The 25817-nt window shown below is 41.9% G+C and overlaps 1 protein-coding gene across 1 annotated transcript in view; it reads right to left on the bottom strand.

Annotated features, from left to right (window-relative positions):
* Negr1 (neuronal growth regulator 1) overlaps window positions 1-25817 on the bottom strand; it is a 685246-nt gene that overhangs the window by 209178 nt on the left and 450251 nt on the right. Inside the window, exon 4 of the mRNA XM_051195692.1 lies at window positions 7338-7469. Coding sequence (XP_051051649.1) covers window positions 7338-7469 — 132 coding nt within the window. The remainder of the gene's footprint in view (window positions 1-7337; window positions 7470-25817) is intronic.

Here is a 25817-nt window from a genome sequence, read left to right as displayed (position 1 = left end):
TGCACATTTAATTACCATAGAGGTATTCTGATTTATATCTAAATGGGGAAGATCATCACAGGTCTTTATCCCTAGGACACCTCCTAGAATTCACTTAAAGGTTTGGGAGAAAACATTTGAATCCTGGACTAATGTTTCTAAAGTCTCCTCATGCTCTCTGCTAAGGAAAGTTATGTTGAGTGCGTAAAACAAAGGACCAACCGAGTCTTCCTCAACAGGAAAATTGTGCCCTTAATTACGTACTTGGTTGTATTGGAGAGATATATGCACCATGCACTTCTCTCACCATGAACGCCACAAGCAGAAAAGGAAAATTTCAGTTCTAAGTTCTTTTAAATATTATTCTTTTGGGGAAATTTGTTGTTAACAATGTTCCCCATGCGTGACTAACCATTCACTGCCAAACCTTCTGCAGTTTGTTCAAGACCCCTTATCTGCTCACAGCTTGTAGCCCTGGGTTTCACTCTTGTGTTGCAATTTTACTCTGCTTTACCCTTGCAATGACAAGCCCACGCCTTCTCCACAGATGTAGGAAATAAAGACTTGGAAATATACTTACTTAATATGCAGATGTTTCTCTGAATAGTTAATCACCCCAAGTTATTCTTTCTTTGATAGCTGAGCACTGGATCTAAGCATCCCTACTGAATTCACAAACTCACAGCTGAAGATTTCATGCTTCTCAGAGGAATCCATCATCTTCCAAGGTACCCTTCTTGTGATGCAGCCACCATGCTCTGAGGGGGCGGTCTTCCTGCCCACTTCTGGCTCCCTTATGCTCTACAGACAGGCCATTGCTGCCTGACTGAAAAGGCACTTCCTGTCAGGGTAAGCACAATGTGCTGTTGCTGCATTCATGTAGTGGATCTTCCCTTTTGTTTTTAATAATAACTTTTGTTTAATGTCAAGTTCAGTTTTGCCCTTCAGGGACAAGTCTCCTTAGACAATCCAAGGTTGTGTGGTTTGTTGCTAACAGCCATGTCTACTACCTTAGGATTGGTGTAGCAACATACTCGCACTGACTTATGTCTATTTAATTATAAATATATCTACCTTTCCCCCCTCCCCTTCCTAAATAACTAACGTCTTGAAGAACAGGTCTCAGCATAAACCTTTGACTGTATCACAGTAACCAACATATGAAGAATTAAGTGAAAACGTAGAAATATCGAGGTGCTGAGAACTTCATAATCCTTCTGGAGATGATGTTATGAACCTGTACTCTTAGATTGAGAGATATTCATGACTTTTTTATGCCCCAAATTGAGGCTGTTAAAAATATGAGTTATTAGTTGAATGTAAAATGTACATTCAATTTAGCCTAAATTGTAATCAGATGTAAACAAACAAAAATGGATGAGTGAATAGGAACTACTATTGAGGCAGAAATAAGAGCCAAAGGGTTGACAAGTAGTCCAGATAGTTCTTGGTGTCCTGCTGTAGGTGTCTGCAGTCTCCTTGCTCCATTCAGCCTCTGAATGCTGATTCCTCTGTATTAAAGTGATGGCTGTTTAGCTGAAATTTCTTCCAGTCATAAGTTTGACATCTGCATAAATTGCCCAAGGTATTGAGAAGAAATTTTTAACTAACCTAAGAACACTGGCTGCATTCCTCAGAGCTTCTCCTACTGCCTGTTCCCTGTGGCCACATGCTTCCGGCTTTGGAGCAACGGTACTAAGTCAACCTAATTGGAACATTCTAGTCCACATGTTTGGAGCTAGTTATATTGGAAGATAAAGTGCACATTTGCATAAATGAATATGTAGCAGATGCAAAATTATGCACAAATATGCACCTTTGATATATTGGATAAATGCTTGGTTCCCAGCATACCCCAAAATGCCTTACTATTTATTGCCACAGGAAGCGTCGCTCCATTCCGTTTACTGAAATTTGTGAACTAAATCATTCTAATACTGAGGGAAATGGTCAATGTGTGACTCCTCCATCGCTGACTCTGAACTCATATGCAGGCATCTTTTTACTTTAATTTGGCTGAATTTTCACTGTTAATAAACATATTTATTTATACACACACACAGACACACACACACATACATACACACACATACATACACACACACACACACACACACACACACACACACACACATATATATTGTTCTTGGAGATCAGGACAGATCAACAGATGTTTTAAACTCTCTACACATCAGCTGTGTTGTTTTAATAAAATGGAATTAGTGGTCCTTCTTCCCTCTGAACAAAAGCAGGGTATCTTTATTAAATCCACTAGAAAATACTGATATAAAATTGGTATCAGAAATAGTTGGTATTTTTGTGAAACTCAAAACCCTTACAGTAGGGCTGTGTCAGACTCCTTTCAATACTCTTGGGACCCTTTTCATCCTACTGGGTTGCCTCACCCAGCATTGATATGAGGGGTTGTGGCTAGACTTATTTTAACTTGTTATGCTGTGTGGGTTGATTATCCCTGGGAAGCCTGCTCTTTTCTGAAGGGAAACATAGGAGGAATGGATGGGGTGACAGGAGGGGTTTGAAGGAACAAAGGAAGGGGAAACAGTGACCAAGATGTAATATATGAGAGAAGAATATAAATAAATATAAGAATGAAAGAAATACTTGGTCAACAAACCATCTATGTAAAAGGTTCCAGGAAAACCTGCTAATTCTCTCTTTTGCCTGGTAGAATGATTGAACTCGGAGAATCTAGTCTAATGATTCAGTCACTCAGCAACTGTGTTCAGGGTTTTTATGGTTCTATGCTTTGCTAAGTAAGGGAAACATTAGGAAGCATTAGTTTTCAAAGAGCAGCAGACTCCTGTGCATATACACCTCACTTTCCATGGTCAACCAAACTATTTTCCATCCATCCATCCATCTTTTTTTTTCCTTTCCTTCCTTCCATTTTTCTTTTCTTTCCTTTTGCTTCATCAAGATAGAGTTTCTCGGTGCAACCCTGGCTGTCCTGAAACTCACATTGTAGAACATCGTGGCCTCCAACTCACAGAGATCTGCCTACTTCTGTCTCCTGAGTGCTGGGATCAAAGTCATGTGCCACCATGCCTGTGCCTGGCTCCATAACCAAACTCTTCTTTACAAAACTTGCATATAATTTTATATGACACATTTATTCTTACCAGTTTTGTATGTATAAAACATTTACTACTTATTACACACACACACACACACAGAGAGAGAGGGAGAGAGAGAGAGAGAGAGAGAGAGAGAGAGAGAGAGAGAGAGAGGAAATAAATGTCCTTGAGCTTACATAAATGGAATTTGAAACTCAGAGAACTGAACAAAAGTTTCCCTAGGTTATCAGAGATCAGGGGCTCATGGGAAGGCAGTATATCTGATAACATTCAATCTTAATAAGATTCCATGAACTCTATTGGACTGTAAGGACCACATTTGCAAGACACTCTCCATTAGAAGATCCCCTCCAGCAGGACAGAGATTTGATCATTTCTGTCCCTGCCACTCAGTATCAGCATCGCCAGGGAACAGTAGTGTCTTGGGCCTCTGTATCCTGAGGTCTGGGACCCAGCTATTTTTCCTCAATCTCCATTGCATGGCCAGCCTCATCCTCTCTCTATTTAGAGAGTCCACATTCTGTTTCCCCTCTCCAAGCTAGGACTTCCCCAGTTCTGTTCCTGTTTTTCCCCTTCAGGCCAAGTCATGTGCTTTCTGAAATTCAATCAGCATTCTACTTATTATTAATAAGCATGGGTCTGTAACCTACTAACCTGTTACAGAGAATAGAACACAAGTGGTAATAAGAAAATAAATCTGTCCACAGACAAATTCACTAGCTACATTTGGGTTAACAGTCTCCTTCCATGCTCCCTGCCTCCCCAATGGTGTCCAGTGCATGTGCATAGTGTGTGTACATGTGTGTCCTGTGTGTAATGTGTGTGCTTAATGTATGTATACAGAACTCCTCATGTGCATCCAAGGTATGGAAGCTGAGGGGGTGCCTGCCGCCCATGCTGCTGGGGCATCTGGATCTTATCAGGAACGTGTGTTTCTGTGTCTGCCTGCTGCACAGTTCTGCTGGGTCTGGGATTTTGTGAAATGTGGGATTTTGGCTCTTTGCCTCTGTGAAGCCATCTCAGTAAAGCCACAGGCAGCTCTGTCTTTGGCACTGTAAGGGGCAATTTCACAAGACTACTCCTCTGAAACTTTATCGCAACCAAGAGACACATTGTGAATACTGTACTGCACACACCTGCATCTCAGACAGTACTCAGATCTGAGCAATGCTGGCTTGGAAAATAAAGAAACTCAACAAAAAGCATTCGGAAGTCCATTGTTGGTGGGATGATTGTAAACTTCTGTGCAGCTGAAACTGTGATTTACAGAGAGCTAAAAGACAAAACGTTGCAAATGCAGCAAGGATACAGCAAAGAGGATCCCATATCCATACTCCCTGTGAGTGTAAGCCTGTGCCCCTTCTGTGGAATTCACTATTGAGGCCCCTCAAAAGGTAAAAACGGGTCTATGTCAAGGTATTCTTCATCCAACATCAGAGACACGCATCCGTGTTCACTGCTGGGCTATCTATTCACAATAGCAAGGACATGAAGTCAGCATAGAGGTCATCAACCAATTGGATAATGAAAATGTAGTTCACATTACAAGGAAAAAAGAAATGCATTTTTAGGTAAGTGCTGAAAGTAGAAAATAAATATCACATATCCTCTTACATCTGTGCATTCTAACTTCTGGTCCCTTTATTCCCGTGTTTAACTGCAGAAGTCAGAAGTTGGAAAAACGCTTTAGGAGAAAGGGATATGGTAAACAACGGGAAGTAGGCTAACCCAAAGCAGGGTGAGCTGGTTAATCAAAGCGATGGATGCATGAAAAAGGCATGTAGATGATTATTTCGTTTTGTGTTTATTTAACTGTTTTGCAAATCAATGAACAAATATATGTTAAAAAGAATCTTGTCAGTTGCACTTTAAGGTGAAAGAGATAAGCATTGTTTCCTTAGTGAAAATTCTACTCATAGCTGTATCTATGTTAATTATTTTAAGAGGAACTTTGTTGTTAATTAAAATATATTTCCCCATGTTTCTTCCCAATCTGTTTCCGTCTTGATGTGGTTTTCTTCATTGTGATCAATGTTTTGTTTGTTTGTTTTGTCCTAACTGTTCTGAGGTCCCTCACACACTAAGTAAGCCACTGACTCAGCCTCTACAGTCCATACATTTCTGCACAAACTCTCTCACTCCCCCCTTACACATAACAAGAGAATTCTTCCTGGCCTCTGTCACTCCTTTATGTACTCAGGGCAGGATGTTCCTTTCTAATCTGCTGCCTGCGATCTGGGGACAGTGCTGTTGTATGTGGGGAGTAAGGAGCAGATCTGCTTGCAGTCTGGTGTAATAAATGAATGAGTCCTGATGCACCAGGAAGGTCTCCCTGGTGACCTGTGGTCAAGCTTGTGTCCTTAGTCCAGGCTCTGTGCCTGTGTATGAAGCTCTGTGTGGTTGGTGATAGATAGCCCAGCGTTTACATTAGTCATGGTCATCAGAGCTAGGGAAATGGCATCCACTTCCAATACTCCTGATCCCACGGTGAGATGGGGAACAAATTGTCTCTTGTTTCTGCTTCGTCCAGTGCCTGCCCATGAAGCTATCAGATGGTCTTGGTTCTCAGTTATGACCCCTGATTGCCCAGCCCTTTTGCAAGGGCTGGATCCCTCTCTCCACACAGACTTTTAGAGGGCAATGTAGTTGGGCTGAAGTACTTTCATATTCATTTGCTCTCTAGGCCTAAAGTTTTTATTTTGTCTAGGAAAACATAGGGAAGAATGGAAGAGTCCAGAAACAGTGAACTGGGGGTGGGTTGGGTAGACTGGACTTTGTGAGGAGAAAGGAGGAGGTTATCCTAGGGGATGGGATTTCCCTATTCCAATTCAGGCACCGGCTCTCCACACCCTCCTCAAAGACATCCATTTAAAGACCAGGTGGGCCCAGAGTGCACACATGGAGGGCTCTGTGTTTGCTATTGACAGTGTTAACTGTATTTTCATCACTTAGTACTCACGCCTTACTTATTTCTTCAGTTCCAAAAATGTAAAAACCAAATCAGCAAGTATTCATGAGTATACAATCACCAGGGTCTCTCCTCTGGTTTGTTATCTTCCTGAATTCCAGAGTACTTAAACAGAAACTCTCTGCAATAAAAGTCCTGAAAGTCTGTGCAAATCTTCTGCAATAAAAGTCCCAAGAATCTAGCAGCTAGCCAAAAAGCTGACTATCATCCAAAGGGACTGCTGTGGGGTGTGCATTCCACTGACATGAGGTGGCGCTGGGAGCTTTGAGCTCCTTAAGGACTGTTCTAGTGACTCTGCTTTTTTCTTCACAGAACTGTGGACATCTCCTCCAGAAACGGCCTCCTTGTTAGGCATGCTGTTTACTTGCTCAGTCTTACTGAGGTATTTCATCCAAAGTGACTGGCGGCTGACAAACATTGTTTGATGACAGTTGTCAGCTTGAGCAGGTAACTTTAGAGAGTCAGCGTTTGCCTCACAAGACTGAAAGACTCAGGTTCACATAAAGTAACTGATGGCCATTAGTGTTCATGGATATATGTAGGACAGTTCCACGTGATCTGGTTACCAATATTACATTATCAAAAGTCATATGTAGAAGGGTACATACATGGAATGAAAGCATAGAGAAGATATATCTTTTTTATGTTTCGGGTAAGATACTCTTACCCTCCAAGTACTTTCTTTGAAAAATTTAATAATAAACACAATTGTGAGAGGGCGACTTAGGGTGTATTAGGAAAGTAGTGACAATTTTACTCACAGGTCGAGAATATTTGCAGAGCTGCCTTTTTTTTTTTTTTTTTTTTTTTTTTTTTTACATCTTGAAGAGGGGTATGGTGTCAGTGTTGAGGACTCTGTGTTCATCGAACGCATACTCAACTTCACAATGGCTTATGGGGAAATGATTTCTTAGTTTTCCCAGTGTTTCCAAGCTAAGTAGAATCCTGTCACCCAACTGACCAAGCCTTACCACCCTACCCTCGTCTTTGTGTGAAATGCTTCCTACTTGTGCCTACCGGGTCTGATCAAGAACTGCACACTCGAGCTCAGGGCTGGTGTCCACCAAGTCAGACCCAGGAGGAGAGGCACAGCCTGTGTGCACGGTGCTTTAGAGACAAGGGTGAAGACAATACCAGAAGACTTCTGTCTGTACATCATGCCAACCACTGCTGGGGCGGTTGTTCTGCAGGTGTCTAACCTGGGTAAGTGGCACTCCCCAGCAGCACACCTTGGAGCAACCACAGCAATTGCATGCATTTGTCAGTAGTCACGGTGACAACCAGAAGGGACTTACAGTTCACGATCACTCTCACTTTCTTCACATCTGGGAATGACACGTCGTTCTCGGCACTGCATTCATACTCCCCAGCCTGGTCCCTTGTGATTCCGTAAATGTCCAAATACTGTCCGTTTTCAAATGGTTTTGCTACAACAACAATAACAACAACAACAACAAAATTTAATTGTTGCTGACACCAGCTTTGTTCAAAGAAAACAACAACAACCTTTACAGTTCCTACCAGAGGTCGGTAACCGGGCAATTCCACATGAGACAGAAAACTCAGCGGAAAACAAAAATAAACAAAGCAAAACATAACATCAACACAAACAAAATGAAACAAAACAAAAAAATGCAACAGCAGAACAAGGGGTCCTGCATGGGACCACCCTGTGTTCTTCTTAATCAGTTGTGGTCTCCAAGCTCTTCACATGGCACGCCCATACCCTTGCAGTGTGGACAGAATTCACCAGTGTGTCCTGGTGTATGTTGACTTTTATACAGTGTAAAATTGCATTTGGACATTTCACCTAACTTAATGTTCCTTTTCTCTGAGGGAACCTTCCCTCCACTCATGGTTTCCAGCCAGATGGTTCAATGAAAATACATGGGTCTATAAAGCCAGTGCCAAGAGCCCCCATCCAAAATTGCCAATGCTCCCAAGCAAGTCGCACTGTAAATGCTGTATGCAAATAACCCAGTGAATCTCAGGAAAAAAGCTTAATGACTTTCTGCTAAGAGTTAAGCAGTTATACAAACAAACCAAATTATCTTTATTTTTTTTTTTTATTATTCTAGGGAAAACATTCTGTTTGACTAAAAATAACAGTAGATTAACAATATAAAGTCATAATCACAGATGGAAGAATATCCCCAAGTTAATGAGATTGGAAATAGAGACTCCTTTCTTCAGTAATGGGATATGTTCTCAGATAAAAGCAGAGTCATTGGGCAGCCAGAGTTCTGTCAGTAGAATCTCTACAGAGAAGTTGTGGTGATAAATGGAGGGCCTCCCTCCCTGTCCTTTAGCTGGCTGTAAAATGCATTCACATTTTAATGCCTACAGAAGGGGTTGGGAATCAGGGTGTTCTCCCTCTAAATAGCATTTCCAAAAGTCAAGGTTGTTTTTGTCTTCATGCTGCCATCCTTCCCAAAATACAATGACCCAGAAGTTAGAAAGTTAATGGCATTCACTTTCAATAAATCTGAGGAAATTCAGCCACAGCCCTTCAGATCCCCCTGTGGGTTTTGCCTTGGGCAGTATATGCCATCACAGTTTGCTCTCAGAACGACCATGATGGACAATAAAAGACATGGCATGAGTGTTTTAAATATACACAACTCTTTTCCTATTTACCAGGTTGCTCTTAGTTTGCAGAAGGTGAGCATTAAACATCTGAGATGGTTAGTTGGCTGACAAACTATTTGGGGAGGTAAGATTTAAAAACTAGTAGTTAACTTCACAATCCAAACTGCCAACATCCAGTCATGGTGTTTGTCATGAAGGCTTGTTTTGGGTTACCTGGCTAGGACACCCCCTGGGGGAGGGGTTGAGAAGATGCAGCACCAATGACTCAGGCAACAGGAGTCCATGAGTAGCAGAGCATGCTGCAGACTCATTCATTAAGAAGTTAGACCCGCCTTTATACTGCCTCCCAAGGTCCCATTGGCTCAAGCGACTGATTCTGCTGGCTTATCCCTTCCTCGTTGGTGTCTCTGGGTCATGTGTCTCTCCAACAACATCTCTGATGTTCATGCAGGCTTGGTGGCTTGGCTCAGGGAGGAAGTGCCTGCTGTGCATGCTCATGCAGGCTGGCCTGGGCACGGGAACAGGTCTACTGTGGCTTGGGTAGGCTAGCTGCAGTTGCTCCTATAAAGACTGTAGCCCTGTCACTCATCTATACTCTTCTCTGTGGTTCTTTTTCTGTCCTATTCTCACAAATCCAGTTTCAAAGGCTCAGATCACTCTGTTAGAACAACTGAAACTTGGAATACAAATCCTCATCCACACCTGGTACACACTGAAACCTATCAGAATGCTAAAGGTTCATGCAATCATCAACCAAGTAATTAAATGCAGAGTCTCTACACACAGGCTCTTTATAGTTCGAGGAATAGGAACACTAGCCTTTAAAGTATTGAAGGTTATGGATAAACACAGCAGACCTTTGATTTTCATTTTAATAGTTTTATTATCATATATCAATTATACATGATAATTAGATTCATCTACCAACTTTTCTAAATGTCCTTGATATATTCTGATCGTTTCATCCCCTTACCCTTCATTGCCCCTCTGCCATCCCCATTTATCTCCTTGGGATCCCCTAGTTATCCTCTGATCCATGCTTTGTGTGACCTAATGAACTATTTTATTAGTTGTTGATAGGAGTGTGGGTGGGAGTTTGTTTCCAGGAGCATGCGCACATACTAGTGGCTGCACCACATACCAGGATCAATAAATAGAATGAAATGTGAGCAGCAATAGGTTCATAATAAATGTTTCAAACCCTGAGTAGACATGTAGGATTCCATGTGTGGAAATGTCACCACTGCATCAGCTAGCTCCAGAGATGCCATTGAAACCTCCCGTGTGTGTGTCCCTGGCATGGGCATGGATGGCATAGTCTATAGAATCACTATGGAGATATTTTATCACCCCAGACACAGAGTGAGAGCTGACTTGACAGCAGCCAATGAGTGCATGCTAGAGTCTGCTGTCAGTCATGTGACTCTGATATAAAGAGGCCTTGCCTTCCAGGAGGAAAACACGCCACAGTGTCATCTTGCAACTCTCACCTGACTGTTGGAACTTATGATGTTGCTTCTACTCTCCATGCCATAAAAGTTAGGCAGGCATGTGGAGTCTGTCTTAGGTGGGCAAGATGACCATTCTGAACTCGTCTTTGCTCAGTTCCAGGGCTGATCTTCCCACAACTGAATTCCAGATTGGAAAATTAAGAGCTATGTTTGTCAAGATATAAACATTCAATAGGGTGTTTCAGTCCATCAATACAATTCAGTTCAACGTGCCCCACAGAGAAAGAGAGGGACTGAGCTCAGTGGATGTAGAGAGAAAAGCCAAAGACCATCACTCTAAACAAGACAAGGATCCTCTCAGTCCTTGAGCAACTTCTTAGGGGTGAAGCTGCCAGAACTCAGAAGGTTATGAGCCACAATGTGGATGTGGAGAATTTGGGAATTAAACCCTGTTCCTATGCAAGAACAACCAGTGTTCTTAACCACTAAAACATCTCTCCATCCATCCATCCATCTACTTATTATTCATTTATTCTTTAGAAAAATGTTTGGAAAGTATTATACACAAAGGAAATTTTTTTACCTTATAGTCAGCTCTTGTCTTTATCCTTCAGTGTGGTATTTGATGTTTTGATAGTCTTTCTAATCTTATAAAGGATTGAGAATAACTCTACAGGATTTTCCCTCAACTGGTCACTTTTTGTCACCTCAGGATGTCAATTAGCATGATAACTCTTTTGATTATTCTTTACCTTCTTCTTGACTGTGAAAGCAATGTGGAGACTTCTTCAAATGAAGATTTTTAGTGCACATAACGTTATTCTCATTTATTGTTATAAGTACCCACTCGATGAATATTTATTAAGTACACGCCACGTGTAAACGACATGACAGCACACAGAGTGAGCAGAATACGGTCTTCACTGGGGGGACTGGGGGCACCATGACCAGGGGATGTCTCCTGAATGACACGTGCAGCTCACTGGGAGATGAAGAGCATCACACCGTGACCATTTGTAGCAGTTGCTCAGGGACTGAGAGGATCCTTGTTTTGTTTAGAGTGATGGGATCCAGACCAGGTACCAAGAACCTATGGCTACATTGATAATGGGCACTGGAGGAGATGTGAATTTTATTATTCTGCTAAGTGGGCATAGTTTTAAAGCAACAATTAAGTATTTATCACATTACACTCATAGATAAATGTATCTCTCAGCCTTCACTGGAGAAGCTTGTTTTTGCAGTTGGTGGTAATTAACGTTGATTTATAACTGGTCAAGTTGAAGAAAATGTCAGACTACAGAATGCTTAGCCCTCAGTGAAATGTCTATATCACTCAACCACCCCACAAGGCTCGAGGATCATCACACAGAGGTGCAGGAAAGATGATAAGAGCCAAAGGCAGTGGATGACTACATGGAATGTCTTTTCTGGACATAGAAGGGTCGTTGTATGTAAGGACTCACAGCAGTTGTGACAGAATGCACAAGTCCTAGAAAAGCTCAAAACCGACAAAAGGCCAGCATGAGGATGAGTACAGGGCAAGAAGTTGTATCACTAGCTGAGGAGCTATTGGCAACTGGTAGCTGCTGGAAGAGGGAGAGATGGGTTCCGTTAATAATTGTGACCCCTGGTGATTGGGCCTCTAGTGGATGGCCCTACATTCAAGAGTGATGGGCAGCACAAATGGCTCTTGATGAGTTTAAAAACAAAACAACAAACATACTCAGAGGACACAAAATCAGGCAATTAGAGAAGGGAAGATGAACTGGGTGGAACTTAGGAAGGTAAATATGATCAAAATACACTGCATTGATTTTTCAATGGATAAGTGGAAATGAGAAGCAGCAGACTGAGACAACCTTCACGCAGTCCTCCGTTCTCTGTTACCACCCTGGGCTCTTCCTAGTGTACTCCTCCATCTGACTTCTGTTTCCTGAAGACTCTAGCAAGGTACTCAGAGGAGCCTTTTCTGATTTACTGTCTAGTTTCACAGCCCAAACTGCATCCTTAAAAAGCAAAAATAACATAGAGAATCACAACCCTGTGTGGCATGTAAACATTCACCACCACTTACTGAATGCTTAGCAATTCCAGGTGTGGTCTTCTTCCTATTATATTGGTGATCTCTGAAATAAAAGGGTCTTTTTCATTCCATACCTCATATTAGGGTTACACTTGTTGACTATGATTCCATGGAAAAACAAGAAAATAGGAAGTCTTGAGAAGTCATTGTTTTATTATAGACGACGTTGTCATCATTGTTAACAGTATTGTGATTGATTAGTGAATAAAAATAACACTGCTTATCTTTCCTTCAGTCCTTATTATTTTGTCCAAGTTATGATGCTAAATAGCTCTCTGTGAATTATTTCCTCAGGGGCACTTCAGTCAACTTTTGGGGTTAAGTCCCACTGTTTTGGCCTTCTGTGTCCTTTTTTTTCCTTCTCTAAATGTTTCTGTAATAAACACCTACAAAGTGATTTTCTTATCATTGTTTCATGACTAGCACAACGTAAGAACTACCTATGGAACATTTACACTGTGAGAGGCATTGTAAATAGTTTATATGGTAAAGGACAAGAAGTGATCCAGTTAAGTCCAAGGACAAACCTACTTTAACTAAAGGGACTTGGACATTTGTAGAGTTTGACATCTGTTGAAGGACCCAGAGTCAGTCCTCCACAGACAAGGTGGACTCTTTTGATAGAAAAAGGCAGTAATGGCAAAGTGGATGAGCACTTTGCTGATGAACTTACCTACAGATGTGGAATCAAAGACCGAATCCTGAACTTCAGGGTTGGATCACAGGAGGTTGAGACCCTAACTTAAAAAAAGGCAGCAGAATGGCCTGTGGTAAGAACTACATTAAAGTGTATGCATATAACCTTGGTTTTCGGAACAATAACATGATATTCAGATGTGTGTTGCCCTCTGGGGGGAAAATAATTTTGGATCTCATGCTAATTACTTGTAGTTGGTGTAGCATGTTAGTGCAAATCTGGGTTCAAATCAATAAATTAACCCAGCTGTCAATTATCTCACAGTTCTTTAGGGTCAAAGGCATGTGTGTGTGTGTGTGTGTGTGTGTGTGTGTGTGTGTGTGTGTGTGTGTTAATCAAAGCAATGTCTCCTCCAGAGAAAGCTTCTTCCTGGTCACTGGAGTAATCAGATCACATGTAAAAGGTGGACTTGCCAATAGGATTATGTTAAGAACCTTAATATGAGGAAAACATTTTGGCTGACTCAATCAAATCACAGAGGCCTCAAGAGAAGCGGTATCATGGTCACAAAGATGGGTCATGAAAAGGCCTCTACCAACCACTTCTAACTTAGCCAATGGTGAAGTAAGGCATGAGCTACTTCATGGTAAGTTGTAGAGGTCCCTTAGCCACCAGCCAGGTCCTGAATCTCCATTAGGGTTTCTGCCTGGGAACACACCTGTGAATACCTGTCTTGTATTGGAGCGCTCTCAGCACTGAACTTCTAACCTACAGGGTACAGGTGGACACATCTATCTTTGACCCTATTAAGTCTGTGGCAATTTGCTACAGTGACCCCATAGAACTTACGCCACACACTCAGCTAACATCAGCCAGTGCATTAAAGCACTGGGATTGCCGGTGGCCACTGTTCTGTCATAGTTTGCATCACACTTTGTGGATCTGCCTCCACATACAGGCTGTACTTTCTATATAATTTTCAAAGACAGTAGGAGATGGAAAAGTTCTCCTGGTGTAATTTATGAAGTTGCTGAGGTCATTAATCCTTCCAAATAATCCAAGTGAGTTTCAGGGGAAGAAAAAAAAAAATGAATTCAAAGAGAACATTCTTTTTGTAGCAAAAAACCTTTATGAGAATGTACTAAAAATATATCAGTTAATGCGATTCTGGGAAGTGTTGTTTGAGCACAGAAATAATGGAATTTGAAGGTGCAATAAGAAAAGGGTATTAGGAAAGATGAAATTACGGAAGTCACTCCTCCCCTACCCAAGATGATTCTAACAGGTTTCAGAAGCAAATAAAACAACCAGTAAATAAAAAGCTCAACTTTCCAAGTTTTTTTTTTCCTTTGACATTTTCATAGTCTACCAGACAGTGGTGAGGGAAAATCTCAGTTCGCAGTCATTGCTTTCTTTCCTGACTTGCTGTTCATGCTTCTACCACACATTCACTCGGGTGACAGTGATTGCACCCCACTGTCTGACCAGCAAACAAGAGCTCTTCTCCTTCAGAAAGTGCACAGTTAATTGTGGAAATGAAATAATGAGCAGGTAATCTTAATAAACACTAGTAAGTGCTCTTCATCTTCACAGTGAGAAGCAATTGTCTAAGCGAGAGTGGACAGAGGTGAGTCTGGAGTCACAACCAGAAATCATAGGTTAGAGGGGCTCTTACTCTGCAAAAAAGAATCTGCCTTCTAGCTGGGAGAAGTATTAGATATGTAAGGGAAAGAGTGATGGAATATAACTGACATTCTATTTTTAAAATTCTGCTTCTGGAATTCCACTTCTTACTGTGTTGAGGAACAATGACAATGCGTATCATCTTAATATTTACCCCTCCATGAATGATCAAAACCTAAAACCCAAGCCCCTCATCCTCTAGACAACAGACAGCATCAGGTTAGGATTCCTTTGGCACACACAGCCTTCGATGTGCAGGCAAGCTCAGCTCCATGGAAGTTCATTGCTGTGCTGAGGAGAGGAAAGAGAGGTTAACTCAGGCAGTAGGAGTGTCCAGTGTGGTCACCAGATCCTCAATGCCTGTTTGGAAGAGCTCACCATGGCGTGATGACTGCTGACACCCACTTAAGGAAGTGGGGATTGCAGAGGGCCACTGCCTCCTCGCCTGAGACCCCTTATCCATTCCAGCCTTACACACGTGGTCCTCTCCTCTTTTTATTTGGCCTTCATGATTTGGGAAGTGTCATGCTACATTAGCCGAGGAGGTTTAACAAGGCAGACTCCATCTATAGGGAGGTCATCATCCACCTTGGTGGAATTTTATTTGGGGTTATTGTTGAGTCCTTTAGTAGGAAGGAGGTATTGTTTGTATCTCCCCCAATGAAGGGATTCTCATGAGTCCTAAGGGAATGAACCTACAGACAGAAAGTCAGAGAAATCACAGGTAGTGCATGTTCCTTATTAAGTGCTGTGTTATATTATCACTGGGAGGAATTCCTCAAAGTTGAGAAAGGAGAAATTTGAGACCTTCTTGTTAAAAACACAGAAATAAGAAAGACTTCTGATTTTTAGTCTGAAACTATGTAAGCCAGTGACCATGTTACACCAGCTCACAAGGATCAGGTCCACTACCAGTGTGGTAGATTACAAATTAAAGCAACAAGAAACACATTCAAGAAAACTATATTCTGTAATGGAAATAATAAAGAGAGGCCATCAGTGAGATATAAATGAGCAATCAGTTGGAAAAAATCAATGAAACAGAATGTTGGTCCTTTAGAAGATCACTGAACCAATCCTTGACCAGATGTGCAGAGAATAAAGAAAAAGAGAGCTGGCTTATGCTTACTAAGCATGAAGGATACCAATGCTTATGAGCAAACAGATACTGATGGGTGTCATGGTCCAGATCAAATGACAGACTTCTTGAAAGACAAACAGGAAGTAGAAAACCTGCATACTCAACATATTTCAAATGTAAGAAACCAATTCTCTAATTCAGCAGCTTTGGGTATGTATACATACTCAACTTCTCAAAAGAAATAATATGTAATGTGCAGAAATTCCTACCGAAAGCTCATAGGGCCACTCCCTAATTCATTATATGAAAATATTATTACACAAACATCACAACAAATGACATGAGATGCCAACCATGAACAGAGACCTGAAAGCCTTTGAATAAATACTTGATAACAAATCCAATATTGAGGAAAGATAATATTGAGACTGTGGTTTGTCTGAATGAACAATTCAGACAATGTGATTCACTATACTGCCACTAACAACAATAGCAATAATAAATTTACTATTTCCATGTATAAAAATCATTGAAAGAATTCAGTATTTAAGTAAAAAAATTCAGAAAATGAAACAGAACTTTCTGAACTTGATGGTTCCTATGAATAAATTACATCTCCCTAGGATGTAATGGCAAAAGGATAAATGTTTCCCATCTTCTACTGTGATAAACTAAAGGGGTCCACTCCGAGTCTTCTCACATTCTACATATAATGAGTGGACACTCACTGCTGTATTCTGTTTGAATCTTAGTCCTGTGAAGGTCCTAGAAGGAAAAGAAGGGAAATCACCATGCCTTTGTGACAGGCCAGGAGAACTCATGTAACTATTAAACATATAATTCACCTGAGAGATATTTGTAATCTAGATTCTATCACCATTAATAAAACTTGCTTTGGAAATGACTCAAACAATTAAAAATTCAAACCACATAGGAGAGAAAACATTGGTGAACCACAATGTCAGATGAACGTCAGAGAAGTCACAAATGTCAGGGCTTGTATTCACAAATGTCAAATAAAAAGTCACATGAGAATCCTTCAGGACTCAGCGGAAATAATGCTGGTTTAGTAATGTGGCCATAATATATTTGTGTTTAAGATCCATGGGTAGTGGGCTAAGTTTCCAGTGCCAGGAATTATTTATGTCCTATTGAGTACAGGTCCAATTAGACAGCTACAGTTACCACCAATAGGTACCACTGTTTGCTCCTTGGCGGATATGTTGCCATGCTGGTCATTGTTATGGTTCCTAGGTATTGCAGCTGGAATATCGATTCCTTCCCTCTCTTGGCAGTTTACAGAGTGTTTTCTAGCTTTCGCTGTAGAAGCTAGGCCGCGGGAAGGAGGCTTTCATGTCAGATTCAGCTAAAAGCATTCAAGTCCTGTGTCTTCAGCAATGGGGGAGGGGTCCTACTCAATCCTGGAAAGTCAAGCAAGGGAAAAGACATAGTCTATAGTGTTCAGGGAGTCACTAGGACTACCCTGACCAAACGTTCAAATACATTTTTCATACCTGGTACTGGGGTTGTGTTGTCTGTGGCTCTTTGGTGGAGCCTTGTCAACTCATATGGTTTAACTTCCTTTAAGGTATACACATGCAGACATGTAGAGACACAGAGACACACACACACAGAGGCACAGACATACACACAAAGACACACCTACACAGACAGACCCATACACACCCACACGCATGTGTGTGTGTATATATGTGTTTGTGTGTCTACATGTATTTCATGTGGAGATTTGGACCAACATATTTCTTTACTACCCTGTGATTTTTATCTTTACAACACAGGTAAATGCGGCTTCCACCTCTCACCAAACCAGCCTCTCTTTACAGAAAACTATCTTAGAAAACTTCAACTGGACTAAATGCAGAGATCAATAGACTCTTCGAAGCCTAGCCCCAACAGATGCATCTACATCACAGCTACTGAACCTGTGGTTCAGAGAACATTCTAAAAGAAAGGGAAAAAAATACTCTTAGAGCCAGAACACTAGCAAGTTTATCCTAGAAATGTCTGCATAAACAAGATCAGATTGATGGCAATGACAATGTCCATGGTAATATGGAAGACATAAAATTTTATAGGGTCTCATCCTGCACAAAGAACTACAGGAAAGTAATGACTTCTGGGAGAGGAAGAATTAGCCCATGGATTTTTTGTTTTTGCTTTTGCTTTTGTTTTTGTTCTTTTTTTTTTTTTTTTGGTTACCTAATACATAGTGATCAACCCTGATACCATGTACACATAAACAACAAAAAAATGGACTAAGCAGATTGTATTTACATGTTTGTGCATAGTTAGTGCAACAACTACAATGAAAGAGGCTATTGTTTTAGGAGTGGAAAGTCATGAAAAGATTTGCAAGGAAGGAATGTTTGAAATTTGGGGGGGGATAAGGGCAAGAGAAAGTGATATAATTATATTTTAATTAAAAATGTATAAAAGAACTCAGTCCTTAAAAAAGTAAAATAAAAATTTAAGGTCTTAAAATAGAAACACAACCTAGTTAAGAAATGAATAAAATATTAGAGTTCTTATTATAATAGTACTCACACATCAAGTAGTAACTAGGTTTATCAGTAATCATTAGGATGACCAATCTATCACTCTGAAATCAAAGATGGCATTCACACATCACACAGTAACTAGGTTTATCAATAGACGTTATGATGATCAATCACTCTGAAATCAAAGATGGTATTCACATATCACATAGTAACTAGGTTTATCAACAGATGTTATGATGATCAATCATTCTGAAATCAAAGATGGTATTCACACATCACATCGTATCTAGGTTTATCAATAGATGTTAGGATGACCAATCATTCAGAAATCACAATGTCAAGCACAGAGAAATGCTGCTGCAAGTATTTTTGAAAGACTCAAACAGCAGACAAGAGAGCTAACACCCCCCCCCCCCAGAGAATAGAAGTCTTCTACATTGTTGAGGTGACCTCACCTTGGAAGGCTGTCACTTAACAGGTCATCTAATACCTTCACCCCAGTGTCAGCTAAACCTTTAATAGTTAAACAAAAACTACACGTGAATGGATAACAGCAACAGTGCTGATAATTGCTGACAGCAAAACTGCCCCAATATCCTTCAGCGTGTATGTACTGAGGGAATTGTTTTGTTTCCTTTTCCAAGGTAATATGCCATCATTTAGGTATAAAATTATCCACACGTGTATAGCATAGATGAATCGCAAACACACTTCACTATAGTGAAGAAACTAGACTCAATGGGCTACACATGATATCACTTCATTTGCATCATACTTAGGGAATTAGAAAAGTATCAGATTGAAAACGTTAACTTTCCATCGGGTTCTGGGGTAGGTAGAGTGACTGTCACTGCGGTGGGATGTCATGAAGGGACATCATGATAGTGAGACTCACATGTCTCCATCAGAGAGGTGGGTGTGTGGCTATGCCTCTATTGAAAGCCTCAAACCTACTCACTTTAAAAATTGTTTCATCAGACACAGGCTTGTGGAAACATCGCTGCACACCCCACTAGCTTCTTAAATGGGGAAGATTTAGGGCTTCGAATGTTGGTGAGGATGCGGAGTCCATAGCACAGTTGCGCTGCACAACTCTCGTGGAAATCCCCCTGCCTCCCTCCTGTTAGTCCCACAGGCAGTGAGGGCACTTTTGGTATTCTAATTGGTTTTGTGGCTAACAATGCTTTGGTCGTTCTACAGAGGCAATGTGAACTACAACTCATGTCATGTCAGTTGCCTCAGGATTCAGGGGGTATCTTGGTACTGTCCTGCTGTATTAGCTCTGTGACCCAGGGCCCTATGTGAGTGATGTACTCTGTTCTTTGTGGCATGCCTGGATAATGGAACCTGAACCTCTGTTGGTCTATTTGTATCATAAGTTCCTGTAGAGAGAGAGAGAAAAAAAAAAACTATTGGGGATTGCCTGTAGGAAGCATATTCACTTCTTTACCTATTTTAAATTTTTTTTCCATGTATTAGAAAACAGTGGCCTTTGAGTGTCTTACTTAAGGACATTTTAAAACTGTCTTTAAAGGCTGGGTCTGGTGGCACATATCCCAGAGAAAGGGAGGGGCTATTATACGTTTGAGGCCAGTCTGTACTATATAGTAAATTCAAGGTCAACCTGAGCTACCTTGTAGTGCTGTTTCAAACACTAAATAAATGAAACCAAGAGCTAGAGCTATAACTAACTCCATGCTACACTGTTGGGCCACATGCGCAGAGCTCAGGGTGCTATGGCAAGCACTGAACTAGGTAAAGAAACCCCCTTTTAAACTATTATTTTAGAATAGCCCAGGGGAGTTCCAAGCCTGGCCAAAAGCTCACCTTATTTTTGAGGTTACCTAATTGTCTTCAGTTGAACCAGGTTGGTGAGCAGGCCTAGGATACTCCTATCCTGATCTCCTTGCCCAGTATGGGATTATACGTACTTACTATGACCACTGCACCCGAGTCTTTGATGGATGCTGAGCAACCAAGCCACTTCATCCACCCTTCAGTTAACATTTAGCCTCCTATGGTCACTTTCTTCATAAGGACAAGGTCAATATCTACTTTATAGCATCATGAACACTAACTAAACTTGGGAGTATTATGAAGCCCTAATTAAATTTTTATTGATAAAATTAATATTGAACTTAATGCAGTTATATGCATTGTCTAGGGTGCCTTCATCTAATAAGTGAGAGGAAGCACCCAACAGAAATTCATCTGTGTTAACTAAACCTTGGCTGGAAAAGTAGATCAATGCCCCTAAACTCATGCCAACTCCTTCTGAGCAAAGAGTACCATACGACTCCAGGTCCTGAAATCCCCCTGCCTCAACTTCCTTCATGTTGGGTTGATGGGCTTGAAAAGTACACAGGTTCTTTTATGGTCTGACTACAGCCTCTTATCTGTGATATACACTCACTGTAAGCTTTTCTGCTCCTAAAATCCTTGCTAAAATTCTGTTGCTGAAAGCAACAGTTTTGCAAACCCTCGTTTAACATGAACACGGCCTAACAATGACATTAACACTGTAAGCCTGCTCATAGGCACTTCCTGTAAGTCCTGACCAACTACTCTGTGAGCTGAGAAAAATTATTGACTTCATTCAACAGCCAGCATTTTTATCCTTGCCATATTGGCTGTGCTCAAGGACCTATTAAGGAGAGAAAATATTTGACAAAAATGAACAAGACCTTTATGTCTGATGGGGTTTTTGTTTGTTTGTTTGTATTTTTCTTTTTTATTTTGGCAATTTCAAACATCAAGTTTGTTGTCATTTGTACAAATGTGAGCACAGTTCTTCAGTCTTTCTGCTTCAGTAACCTTTTGCCTCAGGAAATTGACTGTTAGAACTATCTCCTTGGACCTGTGAGATGGCTGTAAGTAAAGACTTCCCACAAAAGCAGAAGGACTGGGTCCCCCAAACCCACATAAACATCCAGGCACAACAGCACGTGAGTATAACCCCAGCACTGGAAAGTTGGGGATGGGTAGCCCAGCAGCTGGCTTGCTAATCCTAATCAGTCTATCCTAATTGGTGAGCTTGAGGTTCAGAAAGAGACCCTGTCTCAAAACATGAAGAGCAGATAGAGGAGGATACTCTCAACTCTGTGTACACACTCATGTGCATGAACATGTACACACACACACACACACACACACACACACAGTTTTAGCAATGGGGGTCAGCATCTGGTTATCTAAAGGAAAAAAACATTTTTTTTTTTCAGGGATGGAGGTGAAAGGCAGCCAGGCAGGTTGGGGGAAACTTAATTTATTCATGGTATGAAAGAAGGAAATCAGAGAAGAGATATTGTTTTTTTTTTTTCTACTAATTTACACAAAATCCACTGATCCTCTCAGAGATTTAAGTAAGTTGATTTGTCTCATAAGCTGTGAAGGGAATTTCAGTAGCAAAACGTGGGCTTACAACCCCCAGACCACTGACCCTGGTATCTGCACAGACTTTCCTTTAGGAACCTGTCCTTTATTCTCACACCTTAGTGAGGATTGTGCTGTCCAATGGCAGAGGAGAGCTGCACAGACTCCCTCTAGGCTGGACCTGACCTGACACGGTAGGCGTCAGTAAGCTGTCTCAAAATACTTGCTGATAAGCAGTTCTTTCCCAGTCATTACTGCGGATAGAGCACAAGGCTGAGCAAGACCCCCGAGTGCTGTCACCACAGGCACAAAACAAGGGATCAAGGGCATGTTCATGTGTGTGTGTGCGTGCCTGTATTGTAAACTGGGTAGTATGTGTGTGTATGTGTGTGTGTGCGCATGCCTGTAAACTGGGTAGTGTGTGTGTGTGTGTGTGTGTGTGCATGCCTGTAAACTGGGTAGTGTGTGTGTGTGTGTGTGTGTGTGCATGCCTGTAAACTGGGTTGTGTGTGTGTGTGTGTGCATGCCTGTAAACTGGGTTGTGTGTGTGTGTGTGTGTGCATGCCTGTAAACTGGGTAGTGTGTGTGTGTGTGTGCATGCCTGTAAACTGGGTAGTGTGTGTGTGTGTGTGTGTGTGTGCGCGCATGCCTGTAAACTGGGTAGTGTGTGTGTGTGTGTGTGTGTGTGTGCATGCCTGTAAACTGGGTAGTGTGTGTGTGTGTGTGCATGCCTGTAAACTGGGTAGTGTGTGTGTGTGTGTGTGTGTGTGCGCATGCCTGTAAACTGGGTAGTGTGTGTGTGTGTGTGTGTGTGTGTGCATGCCTGTAAACTGGGTTTTGTGTGTGTGTGTGTGTGCATGCCTGTAAACTGGGTAGTGTGTGTGTGTGTGTGTGTGCATGCCTGTAAACTGGGTAGTGTGTGTGTGTGTGTGCATGCCTGTAAACTGGGTAGTGTGTGTGTGTGTGTGTGTGCATGCCTGTAAACTGGGTAGTGTGTGTGTGTGTGTGTGTGTGTGTGCGCATGCCTGTAAACTGGGTAGTGTGTGTGTGTGTGTGTGCATGCCTGTAAACTGGGTAGTGTGTGTGTGTGTGTGTGCATGCCTGTAAACTGGGTTGTGTGTGTGTGTGTGTGTGTGTGCGCATGCCTGTAAACTGGGTAGTGTGTGTGTGTGTGTGTGTGTGTGTGTGCATACCTGTAAACTGGGTTGTGTGTGTGTGTGTGTGCATGCCTGTAAACTGGGTAGTGTGTGTGTGTGTGTGTGCATGCCTGTAAACTGGGTAGTGTGTGTGTGTGTGTGTGCATGCCTGTAAACTGGGTAGTGTGTGTATGTGTGTGTGTGGGGTTATGTGTGTGGATGTGCATGTGTTTGTGTAATTCTGTGTATGTGTACCAATTTACAGTGTTACTCTGTGTGCACATGCACCATTTGTGTGCATGTGTGTGTGTCATGTTAGTGTTAGTGTGTGTGCACGTGTGTGCAATGACCTGCATATCACCTGCATTTTTAGCTTTAACATACCAGCAACAAATTTGCGTGTCTCAAGAATTCTGTCCCTGCGGTCTCCAGTGGTCCCTGGCCTCTGCTTTCTTCAGACAGCAGACTGATGACCTAGTCACCAAGAGGGTGACGGCCATGAGTGGTCACTTCCTTAGAGATCTGAACATGGAGGTGGGGGATACCTTGTGAAGACTGCAGGGGAAGGGCTCAGAGAAAAAAGGCAGGTACAGAAGAGCAAGAAGGATCATGGGAGTTAGATGAGCTATGAATGGCAGGTGGCAGTTCACAGGCTGCTTTGACCAGGGAAGGAAGCTGTTTGAGCTCTCTGTGTTTTTGTTGGGTGACATGCAATGTGGACTTCCCTTGGTGGCCGTTGTTTTAAAAACCTTAGCTTTCAAATGCATTTAAGTTACTTGAATACTGGCTTTTAAGATTTGTTTTTTTAATCCCCAGTGTGACCAACATAAAGGTCAGTCTAGACTAGGAATGCCCCCCCTCCTCAGCAAGTGACACAATTTACATCCTGCTGTGTCTTTCCCCAGCGCCTAGTGAAAGGGGTCCCTCTGCAGGTGTCCAACTGTCCACCTCAAGCCCGCTCCTCACCTCTGTCCCTCTGTGTCTTTCCTGCTACTCTTGTCTGAAGTCTGCTCTCTCTGGATGCTGCTTTCTCCTCAGAGAGCCTCGGGGATCTGTCTGCATCTCTTCCCTTGCTTACAGGAAGCTGAGACCACAGGACTATCATTTCTTCCCTGCTTCTGTGGAGTCGGAAACCCCCATTGCTTAGTATGCAGAGTCTCCCACACTGGTGTTTTAGATGTTTGGTCAGCTTGTTGATTAATTTATTGAAAGATTTTATATGGTTTCTGTCATTTCTTGCCTGGGAACACAAGCCAGGGTGCTTTGAAAGGATGCAACCCAGGGAGGCTTCTCAACCAGCCACAAAGGAAAGCTTCAGTTCAATATGGGTCAGGCCTGTCCACTTGGTCTCGGTCTAAAGGACAGTAGGCTCTTTGTGTACACAACGTTTTCTCCCAGTGTCCCATTTTCAAAGTTTCATTCCTTATAAAAGCAGTCCCAGCACAATGGTCCTGAAGACAGCTCAGGAAATGGCTTTGCCACTTGACACTTGCCAGCTGTATCTGTGACCCTTTTTAGTTTTCCGCTTAGTCTATGTTTGTGAACACACAACTGCATCATAAATAAAGTCATTATTGTAAAAATAAATACTATGGTTCAATTGTCTTTTTATTTCAAATTAAACAAAAGCTGATGTTTCAAAAAATAATGTTGGAGACTGGAGAGATGGCTCAGGGGCTTAGAACATGTGCCACTCTGGCAGGGGGAGAAGAGATGTGTTCCCAGATCCAAGTCAGATGGCTCATAACCACCAGTAATGCCAGCTACAGATGATCTGAAGACTTTGTCCTCTGTGGGCACCCATACTCACATTGCAAAGTAGTAAGAATTGTCTTTAAAACACAAAGGTAGTTTGTCCAGTATCTCTCAAATCTAGCCTGGGCTTTGTTACTGTTGGTATTGCTCTCTCAGGAGATACTGTGCTGGACAAAGCTCGCCATCTTCTTTCTGATACATCCCTTAGTTAGTATGGGCTGCAGCACAGCATTAATAATTTCAAAGCTTTGGAGAACGTGCCAAAGGAAGCCAATGTCTCTGGTGTCATCACAATGATAGGAGAGCTGACTCTGTTCGATGCTCTTCTTTTCCTAATAAATGGCATTTGGTCTTCTGTCTGCTGTCATCAGCAAGAGGATGTGTGCTGGAGAGTGTATTGAAGGCAACATCTGAGCACTGATGTTTGAGCATAGTGTCTGCTGTTTGGAGATGGTATTTAAGAGATACAGATAGTACTCACATGATATGATACAGCTGTTACTGTCAGGTGTTAGCTGAAATGTGTTTTTGTTCCTTGTGAAACCTAGATGCTTTCGAGTTTTCTTTTTGTCAGTAATCATACGGTATGAGTGTTTTTTTTTTAAATCACTGTCTAGTTTTAGGGCGAGCAGAAAGTCATTTTCTGAGCCCCTCTGGTGGAGCTCTGCTCATCCCACAGATACGGTGGTGAGGAAGTATGTGGTTTCACAAATGGTGTGATTCCAGGAAGAGTGTGATTCCAGGAAGGGTGTGATGCAGCATCAGCTCTAACTAGGATTCTTTTTCCTTTCAAAAGATTTTATTTATGCGTGTCTGCATCTATGAGTGCTCCCCCATGTGCAGTCCCCATGGAGGCTGGAAGAGGGTGATCGATCCTTCTGGAACACAAGTTATAGGTGGTTGTGAACATCCTGAAGCTTGTGCTGGGGACTGAATGCCAGACAAGTGGCAAATGCTCTTATCTGCTGAGATGTCTCTCCAGCACATGCAATGCTCTTCCTATGAGACAGAATCTCAGTTCAGATTACTTAATGGAGAGAGACATTTGTTGTCTTAGTAACTGAATCAGAGCCAGAAGCTAGAAGCTTGCAGACACTGGCCAGAGTTCACAAGGGCTGTTCATTTTTGGTAATGGTGTCTGTGTGTTGCCCCTAGGTGGGTTAGTTTTGTGGTATGTAAATGAAAGCTGCCATCCCAGGGTTTTCTTCTCCTGTAATGGCTTTGACTTTAGAAGGGCTGTGTCCCCATCCCTTTGCTGCTCTCTCTCTCTCTCTCTCTCTCTCTCTCTCTCTCTCTCCTTCCCCTCTGTCTCTCTCTCCATGTGATATACATGCACTGTTCATGTAGGTGCATAGTTACCATCAAGACATGCTAAAAGATACATAAAACCAGTGAATGTTGGACCCAGCTCATGGTGGGGAAGGATTGGCTCTGCCCTTAAACTATAGCCACCTAGTAAGAGTTTA

This window comes from Phodopus roborovskii, unplaced genomic scaffold (genome assembly GCF_943737965.1).
Source record: "Phodopus roborovskii unplaced genomic scaffold, PHOROB, whole genome shotgun sequence".
Taxonomy (NCBI): Eukaryota; Metazoa; Chordata; class Mammalia; order Rodentia; family Cricetidae; genus Phodopus; species Phodopus roborovskii.
This window is presented reverse-complemented; position numbering and strand designations above follow the sequence as displayed.